Here is a 21,332-nt window from a genome sequence, read left to right as displayed (position 1 = left end):
AAAGTCTTCACCGATTGATTGATATAAAAAAATTACTATTAAAATTTGTGAAAGTATACTTTCATATTTTATATTTGCATTTTTTAAATTTCTTCCTTTTTTACAAAAATGAGTGAAGTTTATCGAAAGTAATTGCATACCGTACCACCACGAGGCCCGGGTGGTCCAGGTGAACCTGGGTGTCCTGGATGGCCCTAAAATCATTAGAGAGACAAAAACAGAAGTAAAACCATTAAAATTCTAAATCTCTGAAAATACGTGCTGATGAAAACTGATCTTTTACTCCTCCATGTTTTCTACCAAAGCAGTCGTTCTAAGATGGAATTTTTTAGTTTAATTTACGTAGTTGAACTACACAACTTTCCAACTCACATACGGGATGGATTCCTCAAGAATTGTTGGATTTTCACACAAATGGTCCAGGGACTAATTTATCTGGTATTACGCATCGTAAAATGCTACTCAAAATGAGCAAATTTCTTTACAGGTACAAAGATGTTTATAGCAGTTTCTTTACACGGCAACCAAAGTATTTTATTACAGACACAATTTAGAGCCTTCACGACTGCTACACAAATTATGAACAGTAATTTATTCCCTGAAGTTTGTTTCAGCTTACATGTTTGTAAGGGAAGACCAGGGTGGTAGGAGCCGGGGGGGCACTGGGGCATGTGCCCCCCACTTTTTTTCCAAAATAGCAAATGTGCCCTACTGGCAAATAAAATATGCCCCTTTGATGAAGAACTGTCTTTTGGAATTCTTAAGCCTTTGTTAATTTTAATATTTCATTTTAATTATTTATTTTTAGTCTGTACAAGCTATTTTTAAAATGGCATCCCATCTTTCTGTAGCACGGTTAACTATAAACAATCTCAATAAATAAAATATCAATGTTGCAGCGCATCATGATAGTATTGATAGCATACTAACACATCATCTATATTTAAGTGATATGGCCGGTGTGTATCGGTTTATAGCATAATGAGTGGTGGTTGTGGAATGAGAAAGTGACCCTCCGATGTTGTGCCCTCCCCCCACTTTTAGGGAGCTTCCTACCCACTGGGGAAGACTGGACTCTAATGTCAATAAAATCATCCATCATGTTATAGAAGAAGCCCAGTGTTTCAGCTGGGTTTTTTTTTTTTTTTTTTTTTGAAAGCTTGTTTTGTTGCTAGATTTAAGTACATTAACTTCATTTGACAATGAACACTGCACAATAAATTTGATGTTTGTTTCGTGCATTGACATTCCGATAAATTAGAAAGAAAAAAATCAATTACAAAGAATCTCACCTGTTCACCCTTCACTCCCCTTTCACCTAAGGGACCATCAACACCAAAATCTCCCTGAATGACAAAAGAAGCGAAATAAACATGTAAATATGGATTATCGAAAACAGGGAGCTGAAAGTACAGGACTATCCAAGTAAACAACATTTGAAGGTCGAATCACGATTTTAGGGGGAAAAGATAAAATCGGGTGAAAACTAATAATTAGATTGGTACTATCCCCAAGTTAAAGCTTCAAATTAATAGAGAAAAACTTTGTACGAGAAACTTAAAACCTCAACTCTTTGTATATTGTATCTTTACACATGTGTCTCTGAAGAATATATATATAATTTAAAGGTTTTCTTAGACGGAAGAAAATTGTGATTTTAATTGTCTCTTAAAGGTACAGCAGTAGTTTTTTATTATAAAAATTGTCTCCTAATTTGCTTCCTACTTTATATTTTTTCTACAACCTTTTTTTCAGAAAGTTACAAAGGGTTTTTGGCAGTACTTATGATGAAAGTACTGTGAGAAACAACAAAATCTGACAGTCAACCATTCATAAATTCTGTTCATAAGAAGTACCTGATATCCTTGTTGCCCAGGGGGTCCTCTCACTCCAGGTGGACCAGAAATTCCCTTCAGATTAAAAACAGAAGAATAAGAAGAAACATCAACTTATATGTTTTCAAAGTAACAATTATAGTAATAATAAAAGTAAATATAAATATAGAAAACAGAGTTTGTTTTCATAATGTTTAATTTCCACCTTTTAAATGAATAGAAATGAAAAAAGAATACCTTATTCATGACAATTTAATATTGTAAATGAAAAGAAGAAAAAAAAAATGATGATTAAATTTAACATGTGAATGTTTCAGACAGGGTATACCATGATAATGCTGTGTTAAGTCTCCTTCTGGTTAACACATGTATATTTTGTATATTTATTTGTTTCATCACAATTTACAGTGTGACGGGAAGTCTCCTATAAAGCCTGCAAGGCTTAACAATGTAGGAGACTCCCCAAAAAGAAAAAAGAGAGAAAAACTTAAGAATAGAAAAAGAAAAGTTAATAGTAGCATCTACAATGAAAAAATAATCGAATTGACGACATGTGCTGTAGTAGTTCACATATATGTTTATCTACCTGTCTGTCTGTCTGTCTGTCTCTCTGTCTGTCTCTCTGTTTACTTACCCATCTCTCTGTCTTTGTCTCTATATATCTCTTTGTCTGAACCCGTCAATCTCTGCCTACTTCTTTCTTTCTTTTAATGTCTATCTGTCAGTTTGTCTGTTGTCAGTTTGTTTCTCTATCAACAAGTTGCTGCATATTGTGAATTCAACATTTTTAATATAAACAGAATACCACCACCAGTGAAAGGAATCTGTTACCTATCAACTGATATGAGTTAGGAACAACAATTACTGAGCTTCCGATCTTACCCCTTCACCCTGAGGTCCTGGCACACCTTGTTCCCCTTGGTCCCCCTGAAGAAGATAATTCATAGATAGAATTCATTGAAAGGCAAAATATATTACATGCATCATTGTGTGCCTAATTATTTGTCCCTGGTCAAAGTATATAAAGCAAAGCTGAAATATTCTATGGGATATTAGTTGATTTTATATTTGAATGATTCTTTAAAAAATTGAACTTACTTCTTTCAAAAAATTGTTACTTTAGCAAATTTATAGTGGCCTCAAATTCCATACCCACGCCCCCCATCACCCCCCCCCCCTCCAAAATTATTATCATAATACTGAGCAACATTGGTGACAGTGCATCAATTCCCTTTTAAGAAAATTATTTTTGGCAAAGTTTTAAGCAGTACCATACAATGACATTCAACTGGCCTTTCACCCTGAAAATTCCTGAACAACCCCCAAAATCAAACATCATTACCTGTCATAATAAAACAAGAAAATAAAAATTTGGGGTTTTTCACACTCATCAGCTGCATTCCATGAACTTACCTTTGCACCAGTAATACCCTTTGCACCCCTTTTCCCACGTTTGCCAGTTTTACCCTGTAGACAAAAAGCAAGGAATAAAACACAAAAATTAAATGCTTCTACAGTTGTCCTTTATCTTCTCCATTCTCTTTGCCATCTTACATTATTTGACACTCTTCAGAAATCCACGAAGATAACTAAGAATATGAAAGGAAAATTATACTTCGACATTTATGGCAGTTCAAATAGCGTAAGGTGATTGCAAGCAAGTAGTTATATTGCCATTTTCTTGTCTTCAGCTTAATCTCTAAAGTTACGGACCTAAAATAGAAACCACATGAACCACGTCTGGTCCAATCCTAACATATCCCTGGTTGAAATAAAACTTTTGCCTCATTCTGTATTTGCACTTGCTTGTAATGAAGATAATTGACCTGTGACCTCTGCTTCCTGTGCAGTCGTTTCCCCTCTTCACTACTAATTAGTATATATCGCCAACTATGCATCAACTTGGCCGACGCCCCAACGAAAGAGTATCACCGTTTCAAAATGCACTGTGACCTTCTTTAGACCAAAGATGGGATCTTTGGCCTCATTGGACAGAATTACTTTGTCCATGGAAATGAACCGATTAATATCACAAAAAATGTCACAGTTGAACTTCCAACAAGTCATAGCACCCTAAAAGATTCCACAGCCCCACCACCGCTCTGGACCCTATACTAATATTTCAACTACTTAAATTTAGATTTGCTACAACACCCCCTCCATAGATGCACAATAGATTTGTCACCTTGCAACCCTATCACTCCACTAAAAACCCTGTGAATGATGACCTTTCAACACTTTTGACAGGCAGACAGACAAACAGATACATACATAAACAAACGGACAGACAAACACAAAGACTGACAAATATACTACAGACAGACAGACAGGCAGACAGATGCAGTGCCATAGCTATAGCTTCAATGCCATGAAAAACCCAAACTGATGTGTAACAGAGAAAAGGTCAATTGCTAAATATAAAGAAAGTGTGCCTATTGACAAACAGACAACGAAACAAGAAGTAGAAGAAAAGATTGAAGATAGCAATGGTTGCTCGAGAATATCAAGAACACCTATTCAGATGGGAAAAAAAGTGCATATCTCCTGGATGAAAACCCACGTTACTTTGGCTGGCCAGGAGCTGAACCCACAACCTGCCAGACAGATGGTAGTTTGCATTGCTTCTAAAGTCACCATCACCAGACCATAGCAATGATATCAATTAATTGATACACTGAATAAAAAACATCAACATCTACTTTGTAATATACCAATACTTGTCCCATTCATTGAGCAGAATTATGTCATAACTACTGTGCTATTGTGTAAAACATTACTCCACAATATTAAACACTTCTATCACCACTAGATCACCATGAATCATATTTAACATGGCAATGCAGACATATTTAACTATATGTCATTTCTAAAAAAGCCCCACCTCAAATTTTTCTTGGAAAAGCTAACGGAAAAAAAAGATTGATATAAATTACCTGATCGCCTGAAGAACCTCTTTTGCCTGGTTTCCCTTGATCACCCTGCAAGGTTGGAAATTAAAAAAAGAAAGAAGTGAACAGATCGTGCTGTGACATTCCACCCTAAAATCCTTCATCATAACACCCCACTCCTCCCTACATGTTCATCTACTGTAAGTCAGCAAATATTTGCCAGTAAAGGTCTTACTTTGAATTTATGGCGACAAAGAAAAGAAACGGTTTCTTCATGATACCAAAGATGACTGAGCAGAAATTTTTTTGGTTTGCCATGGTCAAAAGAAAAAAAAAACAATTGAAACTAGGAGGTGTTTCTAAACATTATGAATATATCCTGTAATGACTAAATCATGATGTCATCAAAAAGGATTGCTTCATAAATTCTAATAATGCCAACAAAATGTCATTCTTTTTACTGCATATAAGTAATAATTAACAATGATTTACATTGACAATTTGTACGGCTTTAAAAAAATGTTTTATCATTCATCATTCAAGTCTTTATCTTCCCTATAAGTTATTAATTACGTTGCTTATGAAGAGCTGACCCGATGGATATTTTGTAGCCAACTTGATAGACAAGATTCATGATCATAAGTGAGAAAATAATTCAGTTGCCATGGTAACAACATCTTTTCACAGGATGACCACTTACCATCAATCCTTTTGTTCCTTTGTCTCCTCTTGACCCTCTGTTTCCATGCTGACCCTAAACATGGCATGAAATGAAACATAAGACCATTAATCTCTCATAACAACTTTTTTTTTCAAAAGAAGAAGAGAAAATTACTATTGATCTATTTATAATGGGGAGTTATCAAGGCATTTAAAATTGAGACTATTTCTCTCGTTGTTAATAATATGCTTTGAATGAAGAGAGATGGTGGTCCAGGTCTTTAGTCGGGCAGATTGTGGAATGCGATCAAATCCCATGCGGCCCACTGGTGGGCTTTCAAAAAGTCTACTAATGCAGGCCCGGAACCTTAGATCACAGTAAGGGAAGACATGAGATATGTATGGTGTTTTTAAGTTAAGTTTTCTCGTAGGTCCTATTTGTGATAAGGATATTTCAAGATAACAGATGGACAACATGTAGAACTTTCTGACCCATTATTTTCCTATATAACGATATATTTGAATTATTTTCACAAGCAGCAAAGGAACATCGTTACGTGCTGCTCTGGCACAAAGATCGGGTTCCAAATCGTACTGCAACCACCAAATATATTTTGTACCCCCCATCCGAAAGACATATATATATATATATATATATATATATTCTTTAAATAGTGCCAAACTTTAACCTTCAAAGTCTTTACAAGACAAGAAACTTGACATCGTTGCATTTATCTCTCCGCCATATTTACATCTATTTATATCGTGTTTTTGTCCCTTCTGTTACTGTTACTTGTCATTTAGCCTCTGAAGAAGATCCTGCTAGGATCGAAACGTCAGGCCAACTTACTTTTAGACATTCTCTTACACAGGCTCTCTAGTGGATAAGCAGTTTGCTAACAGTTTTATTTTATATTTATATCTTAATAAAAATGCATACTACATTCAGATTTGTTTATATCTGAATGTTTTATAATATAATATATTTTTAATATATTTTTTAATGAACTCAAAAGTAGAAGAAAAATATTTCTACCTAGTAAAAAACTTACATTTCTTCCATCCACCCCTGGTATACCCTTGTCTCCCTGATGTCCTTCAGATCCCTAGAACCAAAACAAAAATGGATTGAGAAAGGAAGTGATATCATGCAAGAAAAGGAGAAGGCAAAAAAAAAGCATGACAGGTGAGGGTAAATTTCCCACATGATACAACCTTTGATGTTGTAAAAACTATTTACATGATACACAAAGCCCCCCCCCCACCCCCACCCTTGTAGATGACAACCAGGACCTCATGCACGCCCTAGTGTCATGAAATGGGGTGGTAACGGTTCAGAAATGATTACATTTATCACTTCCTTTATCGCTGTAAACTAAGAACGTGATATTAACAAGAAAGACGGATGCAGTTCGGGTCACAATTAGACATTTAAAAAATAATAAAAAATGAATGATCAGAAGCAGTGAGTCGAGGTAATCATTGTTTATGAGAGAGATTTATCTCTAGACTTATAATGTTTAGAATGAGAATGTTAAGCCTATACGACACTGGTAAATTAATAAACACCTTGATAACTTTTGTGACCTTTTCCGATGTTTTGATTCTCATGTGTCGGAAAAGTCATAATCAATGATACCACATTTTGGTTAGATCTCAACAATTGGAATTTATTCCAGGCTGTTATATGTGGGATGGGGTTATCTGGGTGAGTGGCTGGCGTAAACAATTTCCATCGCAGAAAAGTAAATCGCCCATGGTGTTAATACCCTTCACCGTACGAAATGGTGCAATTTTAAATAATTAATAATAAGTTATGAAATCATAGAAATCAAATCTGACTTAAAATTATAAACACTTTTTTGTTTCTTGAAAGAAGAATGGGAATATTGGCTTTCATGGAATTATATTATATATATAAATATAATTGATTATGTTATATATACAAAAATAATGTATATCAGGAATATTTTATTAATGCTATGAAATTAGGTTTTGTTGGGTTTGCTCAACAATGATCTCACCATCTTCATACTAGAACTTATGTATGTGATATGCAACGATTAGTGTTACACAGTGTACGAGTAGAACACGATTAGTGTTACACAGTGTACGAGTAGAACAGCATGGGTATGAGAACAATAATATAAGTTTGAAAACAACAATATCAGTATGAATACAACAGCATGAGTATGACAGCATGAGTATGTGTACAACAGTATGAGTATGAGTACAACAGTATCAGTATGAGTAGAACAGTATCAGTATGAGTACAATATGATGAGTATGAGTACAACAGTAGGAGTATGAGTACTACAGCATGAGTACAACAACATGAGTACGAGTACAACGGCATGAGTATGAGTACAACAGTATGAGTACAACAGTATGAGTACAACAGTATGAGTATGAGTACAACAGTATGAGTATGAGTACAACAGTATGAGTATGAGTACAAGTAGAATTCAACTTGGTTTGCATATGAGTACAAGGCTCTAAGAACATTAGTATGAGTACTTAATCTTGAACATATGCAAGACTTTCAAAATCCCACTGAAAATGAGTACAAATTTGTTAGGCCGGGTAAGATTAAAGGCAAGAAATGGTAGAATACCAGAAGCAGACGCACTTCAAGACTGGTATATGTATATTAAGACAACCTCGTAACTAATTTAGTTGCAACTTTCCTCAAAAAGGTTGATAGTATCTTGCAGAATATGCTAAGTTTAAAAAAAAAATTGGGGGTTTCATATATCCTCACCAACCCCTGTCTGCCCCTACTCCCCCTGGCCTGATAACAACACTGATGGTTTCATGCATGGATAACAACTCCACCATTCCTGTATCAATCAATCAATCAATCCATGACATTTGCTCTAATGTCCCATACCATTACACCCCTTCATGACAAAGACATGATGAGGTATTACGGCTACATATTCTCATGTTAGGCAATAGTGTTTGTTTATAACCAATGTTCAGCAAAGCCCTAAACATATCATAAATTACTCATTGCTCCAACGTCAATGAAAAATTGATACTTTCAGCATATCTTGAATGCAAATATCTTGAACTTATCATCTTATTCTGACACCGTTGTTCATCTCACAGGTATTCTCATGGACTTACCCGAGGTCCAATGGGTCCAGCAGGCCCAGGGGGTCCTTTATGGCCTTCATCTCCCTATGAAAATAGAAAATCTACACATGATATCTAAGAACAGCCAATCACTCAATGTCACTTCTCTCTAGTTGACACTTCTTCTTGCCCCCCCTTCCTGCTCCCCCCCCAAAAAAAACGTGTATACAGTTTTGTTTAAAAAAAATTCATAACTTATTTTATATGTTCACAAATCATTATAGAATAATTAAAAGCACTAACCCTCATATTACTATAGAGAATGGGTTACAATTGTAGATTTTAAGTGGCAAATAGCCTGCAATATCAACAACGGCTTGAAGTAATTTCAAGGGTACTACAAATTTTTGTAGTGTAGCAATACAAAAAGAAGCTTTTTTCAAAGTATTCAAAAATAAAACATTGGGTTTTTTTTGTACCACAGTTATAATTCTAAATATGTTCAAAACAAGTGAAAGTACCCAGAAACCGAAAGGTCATGCTTAAGAATGGTGAAGTATTACTTTATTATTACCATTACCATGCCAAAAACTATGTTCAACCCTCAGACCCAAAGATATTAAGAATAAAAATTTAAGAAGCCATTTTTTAAAATCTCACTTGAGTCCCATCAACACCAATATTGCCTTTGGAGCCCTGTGGTCCTTCTTCACCCTGACAAAAGGAAAGTTGGAAAGAACATAAGTACATATTGAGTATACAGCATCACACAGTATCATACTAGATTATATCAAAAGACTTTAGAAATAGTTTTTGTTATCAGTAGGTCTAACATTGGTCTGTGGAATTATTCTGACCATATGAGACTTCGACCACTACAGTACAACCAGGTGCACAGCTGCCCACCTTTCACACCTCCTCCTCTCACCCTTCCACACCTCCTCCTCTCACCCTTCCCCACCCCCTCCTCCCCCCCCCACAGGAAAAATTAACCAACAATATGCATGATCTTGTAAAAGAAATCAGTACTTTTTCAGGGTTGAAAATGAATGACCACAAAACAAAACTTTTCTTGTTTCATGACAACAAAGTAGTGAAAAAATACTCAGTCTGGAGCACCTGCCTATCCCCCTTCCCCACCCCCAGGAAAATTTTACCAACAATTTGCATGTAATAAGATTAATAAGTAATTTATCGAGGCTTATAAATGGAATGAACACCAAAAAAACAAAAAAAACAAAACTAAATATAAAACAAAAAACAAAACAAACAAGAAAACAAACCAAAAAACAATACCTTTTGTTTCACGACAGCAAAGAAGCAAAAAAAGAGTACTCACTGGCACGCCTGCCTCTCCCGGATCTCCTTGCGCCCCTAATCTGCCCTGACTGCCCTGCCATAAATGAAAAGCAAAAAATAAGAGGAGTGATTAATTTGATATGTGGCAAAAATGAAAGCTATGAGCATGAAGGGCAGTAGAAGAGTACATACTGCAACATTAGTCAGGAAGACACTTCCAATACAGCAACCCAACATGACAGCATCATGGCCAACCTGAACTAAGTTTATGTCCTAAGTGAGTTTTATCGGGAGTGTTGTGACAAGTTGTTGTGCCTATAGAAAGCATGATTCTTTGTTCCGACTGGTCGAAAGCCAACCCATGGGTGTCATACCGCCCCTCCCCCCCCTCCCTTGCACCACCTTCCCTGCCTCAGGTAAAATCCTACCAAGAGCTATGCATATTTCTCCATAAATTGTTCTATGCCAAAAAACATCTTGATGCCTGTTGAAGCAAGATCAACCCCTCCATTCAACTTTACATACTATCAAAAGTCAAAATATCTGTCATTTTTCCACTGAGCCATGTGCAATAGCTTTTATCCTCATGCATTGGAAGCGATTTAATAACATACTGATTTTGTTAACTAATTGAATGTGCTACAACAACATTCTGACAATACATACTCTGATATGTGTAAAAATTCTATATGCTTAAATAATGCCATGTTTGAAATCACAGATCCACATCATCAAAGCCGTTTTACAAATATACCAGGGAAGAATATTTATTGTCACTCTTTCCTCATCGAGTTCCCCTACGAGAAGCAACTTTTGCATGCTACATAACATTTGGTAACATCACACCGATACAGCGATACTTGTGATGCACAAGTTGTGAATATTGTGTCACCTTTTCACCTTTTGGACCTGTGAGTCCACTTTGGCCCAATGGTCCCTGCAAGAAAACCAAACAAAAAGAAAGATACAAAACGGTTTAGGGGGAATACAAAACTTGGATTGTTTATGGAGATAATTTTGGGATAGAAACTATACATATAATGTGTAAGAAGACATGGATGGGTGGCTTTACAACATACTTATGGTAAAACATTCAAAGTATGAAGGTTAGCTGTGAGGTTTGAAATATTCGTACAGTACCAACAGGAAAGCACCATATTTTAAATTTAATAAAAAAGTTACAAATGGCATCTTTCATTTAATCGATATTTCTTAGTTTGTAAAATAAAATTGTGGTCATGAAACACTTTTTTCTGTTTGCCAGCTTAATAATAACATTTTGATAACATACGTAAAGACAGATTGGTCTGATATGGATGTTTCTTTCATTTTTGTGTGCCTTGACCAGATTGCCTAAATTTCGAATATAATAATATGCTTTTGTTTGGTTTTCCAATGTATTGTATTCATCTGAACATGGCACCTTGGAACTTCTACATTAAACTTTCTATTGTAATAACAGGCAAGAAATACCTACTACCATGTGTTTATTAAACCCAGTCCTGGCTTTAAATTAGCCTGGGTTAACTATATAGTTAAATAATTCATGAGTTGGTACCAAACTGAAAACAATACTCACCGCAGGTCCAGGGATACCAGGCAGGCCGATATCACCAGGAAACCCTTCCTCGCCCTGTTGTAGAACACATAAACACGACAGAAAATGTTTAATGTGGAGGCAAAAAGACCATGTGCATAGAAGGCTAGCATATTCCATCACCTGTTAATATATTCCTTCAGGCTAGACAATGGATTGCCATATATTCAACTTGGCATCCTATGCAATATGAAATTCTTATGCTTGTTCTTCTTGTTTCCAGCCAGAATCTTTGAAAACTCAATTTGATATAAGTTCCAATTAAAGTGAAGAAAACTGAAAATCGATAACCAATTTTCACTTCTTATAAGCCAGTTAAAATATGACACCACAGAACCATATAAGACCCATTTTAATAGCCCAGTGACCCTACTTTATCAGCATCACATATCACCACAGAAACCACAAAGTCCCGTATTAAAAGTGTGCAAGTGTCTTGAGGTGGGGCTCCCCATAAAACACAAGCCTGTTTAAAGTATCATAAAACTTGAATGTTATGACTTTCATATTAAAATGATTTATATAAAGTGCAGTGATACATATGAAAAGAAAGTGGATCTAGTTTGGTGATCTGGATGTTGAAGATCAGTCAGAGACAACTCAGAGAGTCATCAGAGACTATTTCAGGACAAGTCTGGATTGAGACTTCCTGCCATTAATACAGTATTAGGACACTCATGTGAACTTTGACCTAAAAGTGACATGTTTGTGCTCATAAGCTGATGTAAGTCATGCAGCCAGTCTACCTGACTTTTTTTAAAGCATTTTTGTCTTAAATATGCTTCAATATTCAATACTTCTGCTAATTAATGATCATCGTGGTATCCCTCAATGATGTAGCAACATATATATGAAGAGTATTTGAATGTATTGAAGTTATACATCTTTACAGCACATACTAAAATGAGAGCATGTGGCTGATTTATTCTACATTACCTACGAGTGTATAGACTTCTGAATGGCAGCTCTGGAAGGAGGAGGATAGTGACCTTAGAAGGGGTTGTTGGGGGGGCGCTATGCAAGAATATTACCAGTTATAGCTAGAGTAGATTGGAGTTTGTATGTATGGGAGACAGGTATTAAAGTGGAGAGTGATGAACATTCATTCTACACTACCTACCAGTGTATAGACTATAAGATCCTACTTCACCCAGACTCTCAATTCTCTGAGAAATAATTATGCATATAGAGGACTATCAGGAAAAGCAAGAATTTGTCAAAACTTCCAGCAATTCTCAGCATGCTAAAAGTGTCCCTACTTGTGATGAGTTACTGAACCATCAACTTGTAGAGATGTCACACCGCTTGACGAGCAGAATCCAGGCTTTCACTCTTTTATTCTGGGGTATATCTCTGCATGTCAACATGTCTAGCCTAGTCAAGTTGACAGAATGACTCAAGGCACATCACTAGACTGGGTCATTAGACTTACCTTGACACCTTTGGCTCCTATGTTCCCTTTTGGTCCATGTAACCCCTAATCAAAGAAGAAACAGGTCAAAGACAATAAACTCCTTTTGAACCTTCCTAGTCTTATCTTATTGTTACCATGTATTCAATAGCCACAGCTCAGGGAATCAGCCGGGTTATATCACTTTTCCACTGTCCACCTTTCCCTACTTGGCTTATACCCTGTGGGAAGAGCTAACTCCACAACCTGCACCCCTGCCCCTTAACTCTGTTGGAAGAGCACAAAAGACTCTTCCTCCCAAACTCTCAAAATTTCTGTTCTATCCAACATTTTCTTTGCTCTTTGCAAAACAAAATTTAAAATGGTAATTCATTTTATCTGTTCGTCATTTTCCAATATTCTATTTTAGATTACTGAAAGAAAGGGAAACAATACTTGAAAAATCGTGTAAGCAAAGGTGTGCAGCTTGATAGATGCGATATTAACTTGACTCTTAGAACAAGTTCATTTGCTTTATATCTGAATAAAACACTGTTATTTCCTTTTCTCCGTCTGAAAAAGTGTTAATCTATGTCAAAATGCCATCTACAAATAAAATTAGCCAGGGTAATCACTAGCAACTTTTCAACATTTATTCACAGTTCTGTTTTGAAGTGAATAATTAAATTTTGAATAAAGTGATAAAGTTGATGACATCTGAGACTTACTGCAGGACCATTACTTCCTGGAAATCCTGGCTCTCCTCGAGGTCCTTCATAACCCTGACAAGAAAATTAATATCAAGATAACAGCTGGTTTATAAATGGTAATCATTAAAGACCTATTTGTATGTATTTTAGATCCTCCTGCAAGCAGGAACTTGCAAAGAAGCCTCATTGGCTTATCAAAGCTGCAAGCTGACCGAAGTCAGTCTCTTAGATTCATATTTAATGTCCATGATTATGAACTGTCAACAACTCTGTAACTGGACGACATACATTAATCTTGGAGTGATTTGTGTTAGCTATTGGCATAAACTTAAATTTGAAGCCCAACATTTATGAACTCACATCTATCTTTGATAGTGGAACCATTTACTAGTAGCAAACACATTCCAAAGTAAAGACTTCTTTTAAAAGTTCAATATTAGTGAAAAATCCCACAACAGCACTTAAGTTGTTGGGGCTCATCAAAGCTGAGAGCTGTTAAAGGTGACGTATACTGGCTCACAACAGACAAGAAAATGTATTATTATTAATTGTACTTTAACATTACTGATTATAAAATTATGCTGTATTTGTCCAAAATGGCGAGAAAGTGACAGCTGAATTAACATGCTACTTAAAAAATACAGCACAATTAATGTCAAATTCACAATCATAAGCAGTCAAAAGGATTAATCATTTCATGATAACAGCAAAGGTAGGCCTACTCATTGCCAATTTGCCTCATATGCAATTAAGGCCAGATTATACACGTTTCTGCGGTACAGGTATGCTTTTAATTATCATTTCATTCCATTAATAAATGGAACAACTTTGTGACAGTACTGCTAGTGATCTTATTATGGTTAATTCATGAATGCAAAATATAACAGTTAAGGGAGTGTTAGCTCAGTGGTTAATGCCGGTGCCTTTCAATCATAAGGACCCAAGTTTGATTCATGCACTCCAAGATTAATGTATGTCGTCCAGTTACAGAGTTGTTGACAATTGACAATTCATAATCATGGACGTTAAATATGAATCTAAGAGACTGACTTCGGTCAGCTTGCGGCTTTGATAAGTCAATGATGGCTTCTTCGCGAGTTCCTGCTTACAGGAGGATCTAAAATACATACATACATACATACATACATACACGCATACATACATACATACATATCCATTGTACTTTGTTAACAACATGCATCACACTTAAATGATTCTAATCTACTTTGTAGTGAAATTATATGTTTTCTACTTTTGACATAGTTGTTGTAGGCTACCTTTGTTACTCTTTCATAAAGAAGATTAGAAAAAGAGAGTTGGCTACCTTCAGTTTGTAAGAAACGAATGACTAACACTTTGCACACTGTCAAGATGTAATAGAACATATGTTGATGAAAAGTCACAACATACTCATTTATATTGTATTTTATTCTGCAGTTTAACAATATATTTTGTGTCATATATTTTTTTATTTTACTATTACATAGCGTTTTAGTGCACTTTTGTGGATTTTACGCTTTATAAAATAAATTATGATTATTATTATTATTACAACATATTAGCATTGGTAAAAAGAGAATCTTACCGGGAATCCCCTTTGACCATCTGGCCCTTGTGGTCCATCTGCTCCCTTCAAAGAAGAGACAGGTAAAAGAAGTTTTTCTTTCATAATAAATGTGAAAACAGGCATATGCATGCCTTGAACATTTGTTTAGACTACATTCATACAAAGTTTTGAAAGAGCAGAGACTAATTTCTTGTGCTAGAGCAAGATACAAACTGGTTATGAATGACAATAATATAGTCAACCAACATGTTATTATTGGACATGCATTTCATTTGGCAGAACACTCACAAAATATATCCACTGCACTCAGCATGTCCTGGGCTTGAATCCACTTCTAATTTATAGTTGCACATTTTACTACTGATGAACTTTTATTTAGGCTAAAAACTGTAACACACTGCTATTTACTTATCGGCAGCTGTCACGAGCATGTATACTTTCACCAAAATTGTTGTTACTTAAGTCGTAGGCATGGCAGTACTACTAGGGCCCTAGTGCTAAGCGTATGTTATTGTTATTAGGCCTAGGCTAAACCAACATTGACAACAACATTTTTCTAATGAAACTGAATAGCCACAAATACGATAAAAAATAAAATTATGAAGCCTGAAGGCTCCACCTTACCACGGACTCTCCCGACGTTTAGCTAAAATCTAGTAGTTTATACTTATTTATAAAGGCTTAACGTTAGGCTGTGTCTTTTAGGCTATGTACTACTGTAGTACAACATATGGAATGTGTCCACGGAGGCCTAATCGTCCTGGTATTTACAGCACAATAGAATTGTATAGACTGCTCTGGGTATATCAACAACAGAAGTCATCCTTTTACGTTGTACTCACTTATTCAAAATAGTCGCTAACTTTATTACAGGCCCTCATTTCAAACTGCATTAGTCAATAGAGACCAATCGAATTTTATTGACGAAATACTCATTCTGACCGTACAGGTGTTCCCAACATAAGCCACATGGTATTTATGCATACATATCGCCATGTGGAAATACGTTAGAGACATCAGTGATTATGAAAATGTGGTAATATACGGCACCCAACCACTGAGCTATAAAAGCCAGGTTAGAGTCGAATAAAATATTAACATGTCTTTGGCTTGTGTCATTTGGACTGGGCATTTCGTAGAATCTACTGCCAGACGGTGACTATCTGATTCTTGCAATGATAATAACCGACAAACTTTTTAGAATAGAGGGCGTGTTTTGGTATACAAATTTAGATTATTGGTAAATATTCAATCTGTGGGAAACAGACCAATAACGTTAATTATAATGGGAGTTTAAATGGACGACATTCTGTTTGCGTCATCCGAATGATTGTCTGATTTAAAAAAAAGGAAGAAAGTTAGTTACCTAAAGTTTTGTTTCATCTCAGATCATGCGCTGCTATGCAGGCATTATATATAATTATGTTCATTTTGATTTTATAACTTTTTAATTAGTGACCTCCTTATTTATCAATCCGTGATTGCGTTATTGCATATTATTTTTACCTGTGGTCCATCTTGCCCCGCTGCTCCAATCAGTCCCTTTTCACCTTTATCTCCCTAAAAGTGACCAAAACAAAGAAGACATTAGACACTACAATTGCATAGAAGCTGTACCAATTTATAACCAAAACATTGACTCAAACCGTCTGATTTCACACTGACTCAATCCAGACTGTAAGATATAGAGAAAATTGTCCCTTCCATCACGGCTGTCACATTCCATGAACCTTTTCCACTTTTAAGGGATAACTAAAAATGCATATCTCACTTCTTCGGCAGGATTAACCCTGACTATAGATATTACTGCGCACGCGTACAGTAACCGCTGTTACCCCCGTCAGGGTAAGAAGTCAATGCCTCATTCTCTCGTACTCAACTGATCCATATGTATGCTCGTTATCGTTAGTTTTGAGGTCAGATATACGTATCATTCATATAAACCCTGATCCATTACCTTAGGATGTCATCATTCTTCAACCTTCTCGTGTGTCAAACGGTTAATAGACTATGTCACTGGGAATGATTGCATACTACAGCATCACTACTACCGGCATCCATTATTACCATGCACACACGACGGACGGCACACTGTCACTCTAGCCGTTGGTTTCGGGCGTTTTGCCGCTGTCTAGTCTCTGTCGGCATCTCAGCAGGAGAGTACTGACCTTCCAGTTTTGGTTTTCCAGCGGTTTTTCTTCCTTTTATTTGTCATTTTGTTCTATCCAAATATCTCTCACTCAGAATAGCATATGTCCATGACGCAACAAGACAGTCGGAAATGGTATGAAAGGGTGCTGCTGGGCTTAGACCGGTTCATTAACATTGCGCAAACCATCAAGGTTAAAGCATACTGTTTGGATGGATTTTGGTCGCATGATTCTGATCCACACCGTTTCAAAAATGGAAATATTACCATGACAGGATACTACTCTAAATTATATATTTGGTGAAAGAATGGATCTATTATTCCTCTTTCCTCTGCAACTCCCTAACGTAAGGAACCTATATATTGCACAGTTTAATACAGCACTGAAATCAATTTCCGTAGAAATCAAAATAACCCGAGTCTAAACGTGTAGTTGCCATGGTCACTCTGTTGTCGAATTAAGTGCAAATTTTTGTGTAACAAATGTACGCGCCTTCATCTGGATAATTCAACGACCCGTGAAATGTGGCCACAAGTGATCGGAAAAACTGTGGCTTTCAGTCAATTTTAGCTCCGCGGTATGTATAAGGGCAATGACACGGTCAATACGACGCTGAAACTTATTCTGGTGTCTATAAGAAATAAAAAATAACCCGAGTCCAATCGTGTAGTTGCTATGGTCACTTGCTAGTTGTATAAAGTGAAAGGTTTGGAGTTAAACCATGTCCGTTCTCGCCGAGATATTTCAAGACCATCTGTACTGTGCGTCCTTAACATTAAAGTAATAAAATTCTAACGATGATAATCATTCGAATCGGTAGACACCGAGAAAGATCCAGCGAGAAGGCCCGCCAGCCAGAGGAGGAGAGGGGCACAAAGGGTTCACCATGACCGTCCTGGGAGGACAAGTGTCCTTTGCATGGGCGAGGGAGATTATACATAATATAGTGTCATCACTTCCGTTCATCTAACTACATTTATCTAGTACAACTTTTGGATTTTTGTGCAATTATATTTTGAGAGGGACGGGGACGGGATGGTAGGGAGGAAATTCCCATTCCGCTCATTTTCAAAGGTAACACAATTTTGCAGAAACAAACACGATACGAAGGCAAAACGATCATAATAGTGGGTTAGCATTGAGCAACAGGGTCCCGGTGCAGCCAAAAAATAGGCTCCCACAACGAGCTTACTTTCACCGCACCCCCATCCCCACCCCTCCAATCTGGTATTTGGACCTCGTGCAGTGCAAGTTACGCCGCTGAATCATAATATAACAACAATTTTTATGCTTTTAATTATTTCGTATACGTAACTGCTTCGAAATCAATCCATAGTGCTTGCATGTATTGTACATCTGTGCATTTACTGACAGGGTCGAGAGTGCCAATTTAAACTTGTAACTGTAATTTGTTTTCATTGAATTATATATGTAATTCATTTCTGGTATAATGGATTCGACGAGCTTCAGTCTCAGCAAACTCATGTTAAAGAGAAAGAAAATAGACATTCGAAGACCTCTCGGATATTGCTTTGTGAAAACAGTTGCTTTGAACACAAATTTTGGCATGCTATACAGCCGAAGGTTATAATAAATAACCTTTAATTAAAGAGAAAGGGGGAAAGGGGGCGAGGGGAGGAGAGGGATAGTAAGTTGAATAAATTATCCTACCTGTTCCCCTGGCAGACCCATCCTCCCAGTTGGTCCACGAGGCCCCTGAAGTTCAGAGAGAAAAGGAGAGAGAAAGGTTACTTCCAATGAAATTAATGCCTCCTATCTTGTTAATATGTTAGTCTATGGGCACCCACCCACATACGTTGTCATTCATATACATACTCATACATAGATGTTCCGAATTTCGTTCAGCCTCAAGACCGTCCCGACTCGAAGTTCATTCACCTCTGTCCGGTTGCCAAAGCGATATCGAAGGAAATCCATCCCAATAAAATCAAGGGGACCCCCCCCTCCTCCCCGCCACCAATGATTGACAGAATTTGACTTTCCATCTAAACCACCTTCCATTTTACCTATATTTCTCAAACGGCGAGGGGTGAGCGCCCTACCCTTAGCCTACATTTTAGCTCCCTCTCACCCCCCCCCCCCCCTTCCAAAACCGTTCAAAAAAGTCGTGGTTCGGTCCCTGTATCAAACCTCTTCTATTCAAACCATACCGAAAACTTGAATGTCATACATGCCCACATGTCGTGGGAAAGTAAACGCTGTTAGAGGTGAATTAACTAAATGACCAGATACGAAATTCGGTTCTCCCATGCTATACTTACAACTAGCTCCCACGCTATTTTTGAATAGTCGCCCACGTAAAAATGATTTTGAGATTTAGGAAATGTCCTTAAAGCAGGAAGCTGAATCAACTTTTTCAAAGATTTTGTTTTTATTGTAAAACTTTTTTTTTCAAAATAAATAAAAGTGTAATTTCATGTTTCAAAATGTACTAAAGGAGATATGACTACTTCAATATGAAGACCAGGTAAAATCCTTTCTTTTTTCTTTCTTTCTGGGGACTGATGTAGCCCTTGACGTCTCCCCCCCTCCTTCAACCCCCCCCCCCCCACCTCACCACATCAGTTCCACACAAACGACTAGTTCAATAATATTCGCTAACTAGCGTTCTGATTTCTGCTCATCCGAAAAGGTGAAATTAGTTTTTAATTCTCGAAATTTATTGACAAACAAGAAAACACACACAAAGTCAGTCAAGATTTTAATATTTGTTAGAATAGAATACAAGTACTGGTCTTCTCTTTTTGTTGTAAGCAGGGTTATTTGCGTTTGTTGTAACATTTATGTAACAAACTACTACCACTACTCATTTTTTCTTCTTCAAATGTATTATACGGCGAGAGAGTTTTTTTTTTTTACTACCACAAACGCATACAACCGCTTTAAGCTACGTCCACCGTTAACTTCTTGTAATCCTCTAAGATACGTGCGTACCGTGTCTCCTTATGTGCTTCTTGAAAACTTAATTATCCTAATAATTCTTCATACCTAGACGGGGATTTACTAAAGAAAACACCTTCTGTTTACCTTGTACCACGTTATGTCCGTTTTCTTGGTTAGAAACAAAATAAGAACTTTTGGCTACACCCAAATTTTTTACAATTTTCCACAACTGTGCGTGCAGCTTGCTGCCTTATTTACAGCATGAGGGAATATACAGATGACCGTTGATCTATTTTAGATGTTAACAATGCTACTAACTCATTTTAGGTTACAAATAAATACAACGACAGCACATCACATACCGTCCAACCACGTGACATCACATCACATAACATTACATTACATTCAATCACATAACATTGCATCGCATACGTCAAATCGCCTCAAATTACGTCAAATTACATCCCACCAAAGCAAATAATATCATCACAGCACATAGCATCACATCCAACCACGTGACATTACATCATATCACACCACATAACATTATATCACATGTATACATTACTTCCAATCACATTGCGTAACATCACATCGCATTACTGCACCACATCACATTACATCTAACTTACAAAACATCACATGGCATGACACAGCATCCAAATCACGTCACATCACATTAAATTCAATCACATAAAGTAACATAACATTACATCACACCACATCGGATTACATACGATACCACGGCACATCGAATCAAATCATATCAAATCACTGCTTGGTTTCATTGTAGAAGACTAACATATCATCCACACACAATATATAGCCAAAGCCAGAACCAAGCTAATATAATTATGATATAAATAATATACGTTTTCTTTTACATACGGGTGGTCCGATAGGTCCGACTCTTCCCTCGGGTCCAATGGGTCCAACAATGCCCTGTGAAGAAAGTGTAAACAATTTTGTATACATGCACGTTGAGAGAAATTCCGTATTACATACAAAATACGTTTTCACGTATTACCCCCCCCCCCAAACCTACACCACTCTCACACCAATGGCACTATACCATTCCGTCCAGAAGAATAATAACGAAGAAATTTTAAAAGCCCTTTAAAATTAACAACTGACGATAACGATCGGAAACTAGGTCGGTTCAAATTTTCGACGTTCCTTGATACTACTTTCTCTAACCCTCTGGATAAAACCTAATATCTGATGTATTAAGCGATGTGTGAGACAGTTTGACCC

At 36.6% G+C, this 21,332-nt stretch overlaps 1 protein-coding gene across 3 annotated transcripts in view; it reads right to left on the bottom strand.

Moving 5' to 3' along the window:
• LOC139964383 (uncharacterized) overlaps nt 1-21,332 on the bottom strand; it is a 117,170-nt gene that overhangs the window by 34,852 nt on the left and 60,986 nt on the right. For all 3 annotated transcript variants that reach the window (XM_071965964.1, XM_071965963.1, XM_071965962.1), the window contains 19 exons: nt 20,967-21,020; nt 18,846-18,890; nt 16,531-16,584; nt 15,043-15,087; nt 13,476-13,529; nt 12,790-12,834; nt 11,340-11,393; nt 10,653-10,697; nt 9,801-9,854; nt 9,122-9,175; nt 8,513-8,566; nt 6,436-6,489; nt 5,424-5,477; nt 4,769-4,813; nt 3,249-3,302; nt 2,718-2,762; nt 1,857-1,910; nt 1,293-1,346; nt 141-194 (listed from right to left, as the gene is read on the bottom strand). In XM_071965964.1, the coding sequence (XP_071822065.1) occupies nt 141-194; nt 1,293-1,346; nt 1,857-1,910; nt 2,718-2,762; nt 3,249-3,302; nt 4,769-4,813; nt 5,424-5,477; nt 6,436-6,489; nt 8,513-8,566; nt 9,122-9,175; nt 9,801-9,854; nt 10,653-10,697; nt 11,340-11,393; nt 12,790-12,834; nt 13,476-13,529; nt 15,043-15,087; nt 16,531-16,584; nt 18,846-18,890; nt 20,967-21,020 (972 nt within the window). The remainder of the gene's footprint in view (nt 1-140; nt 195-1,292; nt 1,347-1,856; nt 1,911-2,717; nt 2,763-3,248; nt 3,303-4,768; nt 4,814-5,423; nt 5,478-6,435; nt 6,490-8,512; nt 8,567-9,121; nt 9,176-9,800; nt 9,855-10,652; nt 10,698-11,339; nt 11,394-12,789; nt 12,835-13,475; nt 13,530-15,042; nt 15,088-16,530; nt 16,585-18,845; nt 18,891-20,966; nt 21,021-21,332) is intronic.

The sequence above is a fragment of the Apostichopus japonicus genome, chromosome 22 (assembly GCF_037975245.1).
Source record: "Apostichopus japonicus isolate 1M-3 chromosome 22, ASM3797524v1, whole genome shotgun sequence".
In the NCBI taxonomy this organism is placed as follows: Eukaryota; Metazoa; Echinodermata; class Holothuroidea; order Aspidochirotida; family Stichopodidae; genus Apostichopus; species Apostichopus japonicus.
Note: the sequence above shows the minus strand (reverse complement) of the source record. Positions and strands in the feature narration are given on the sequence as shown.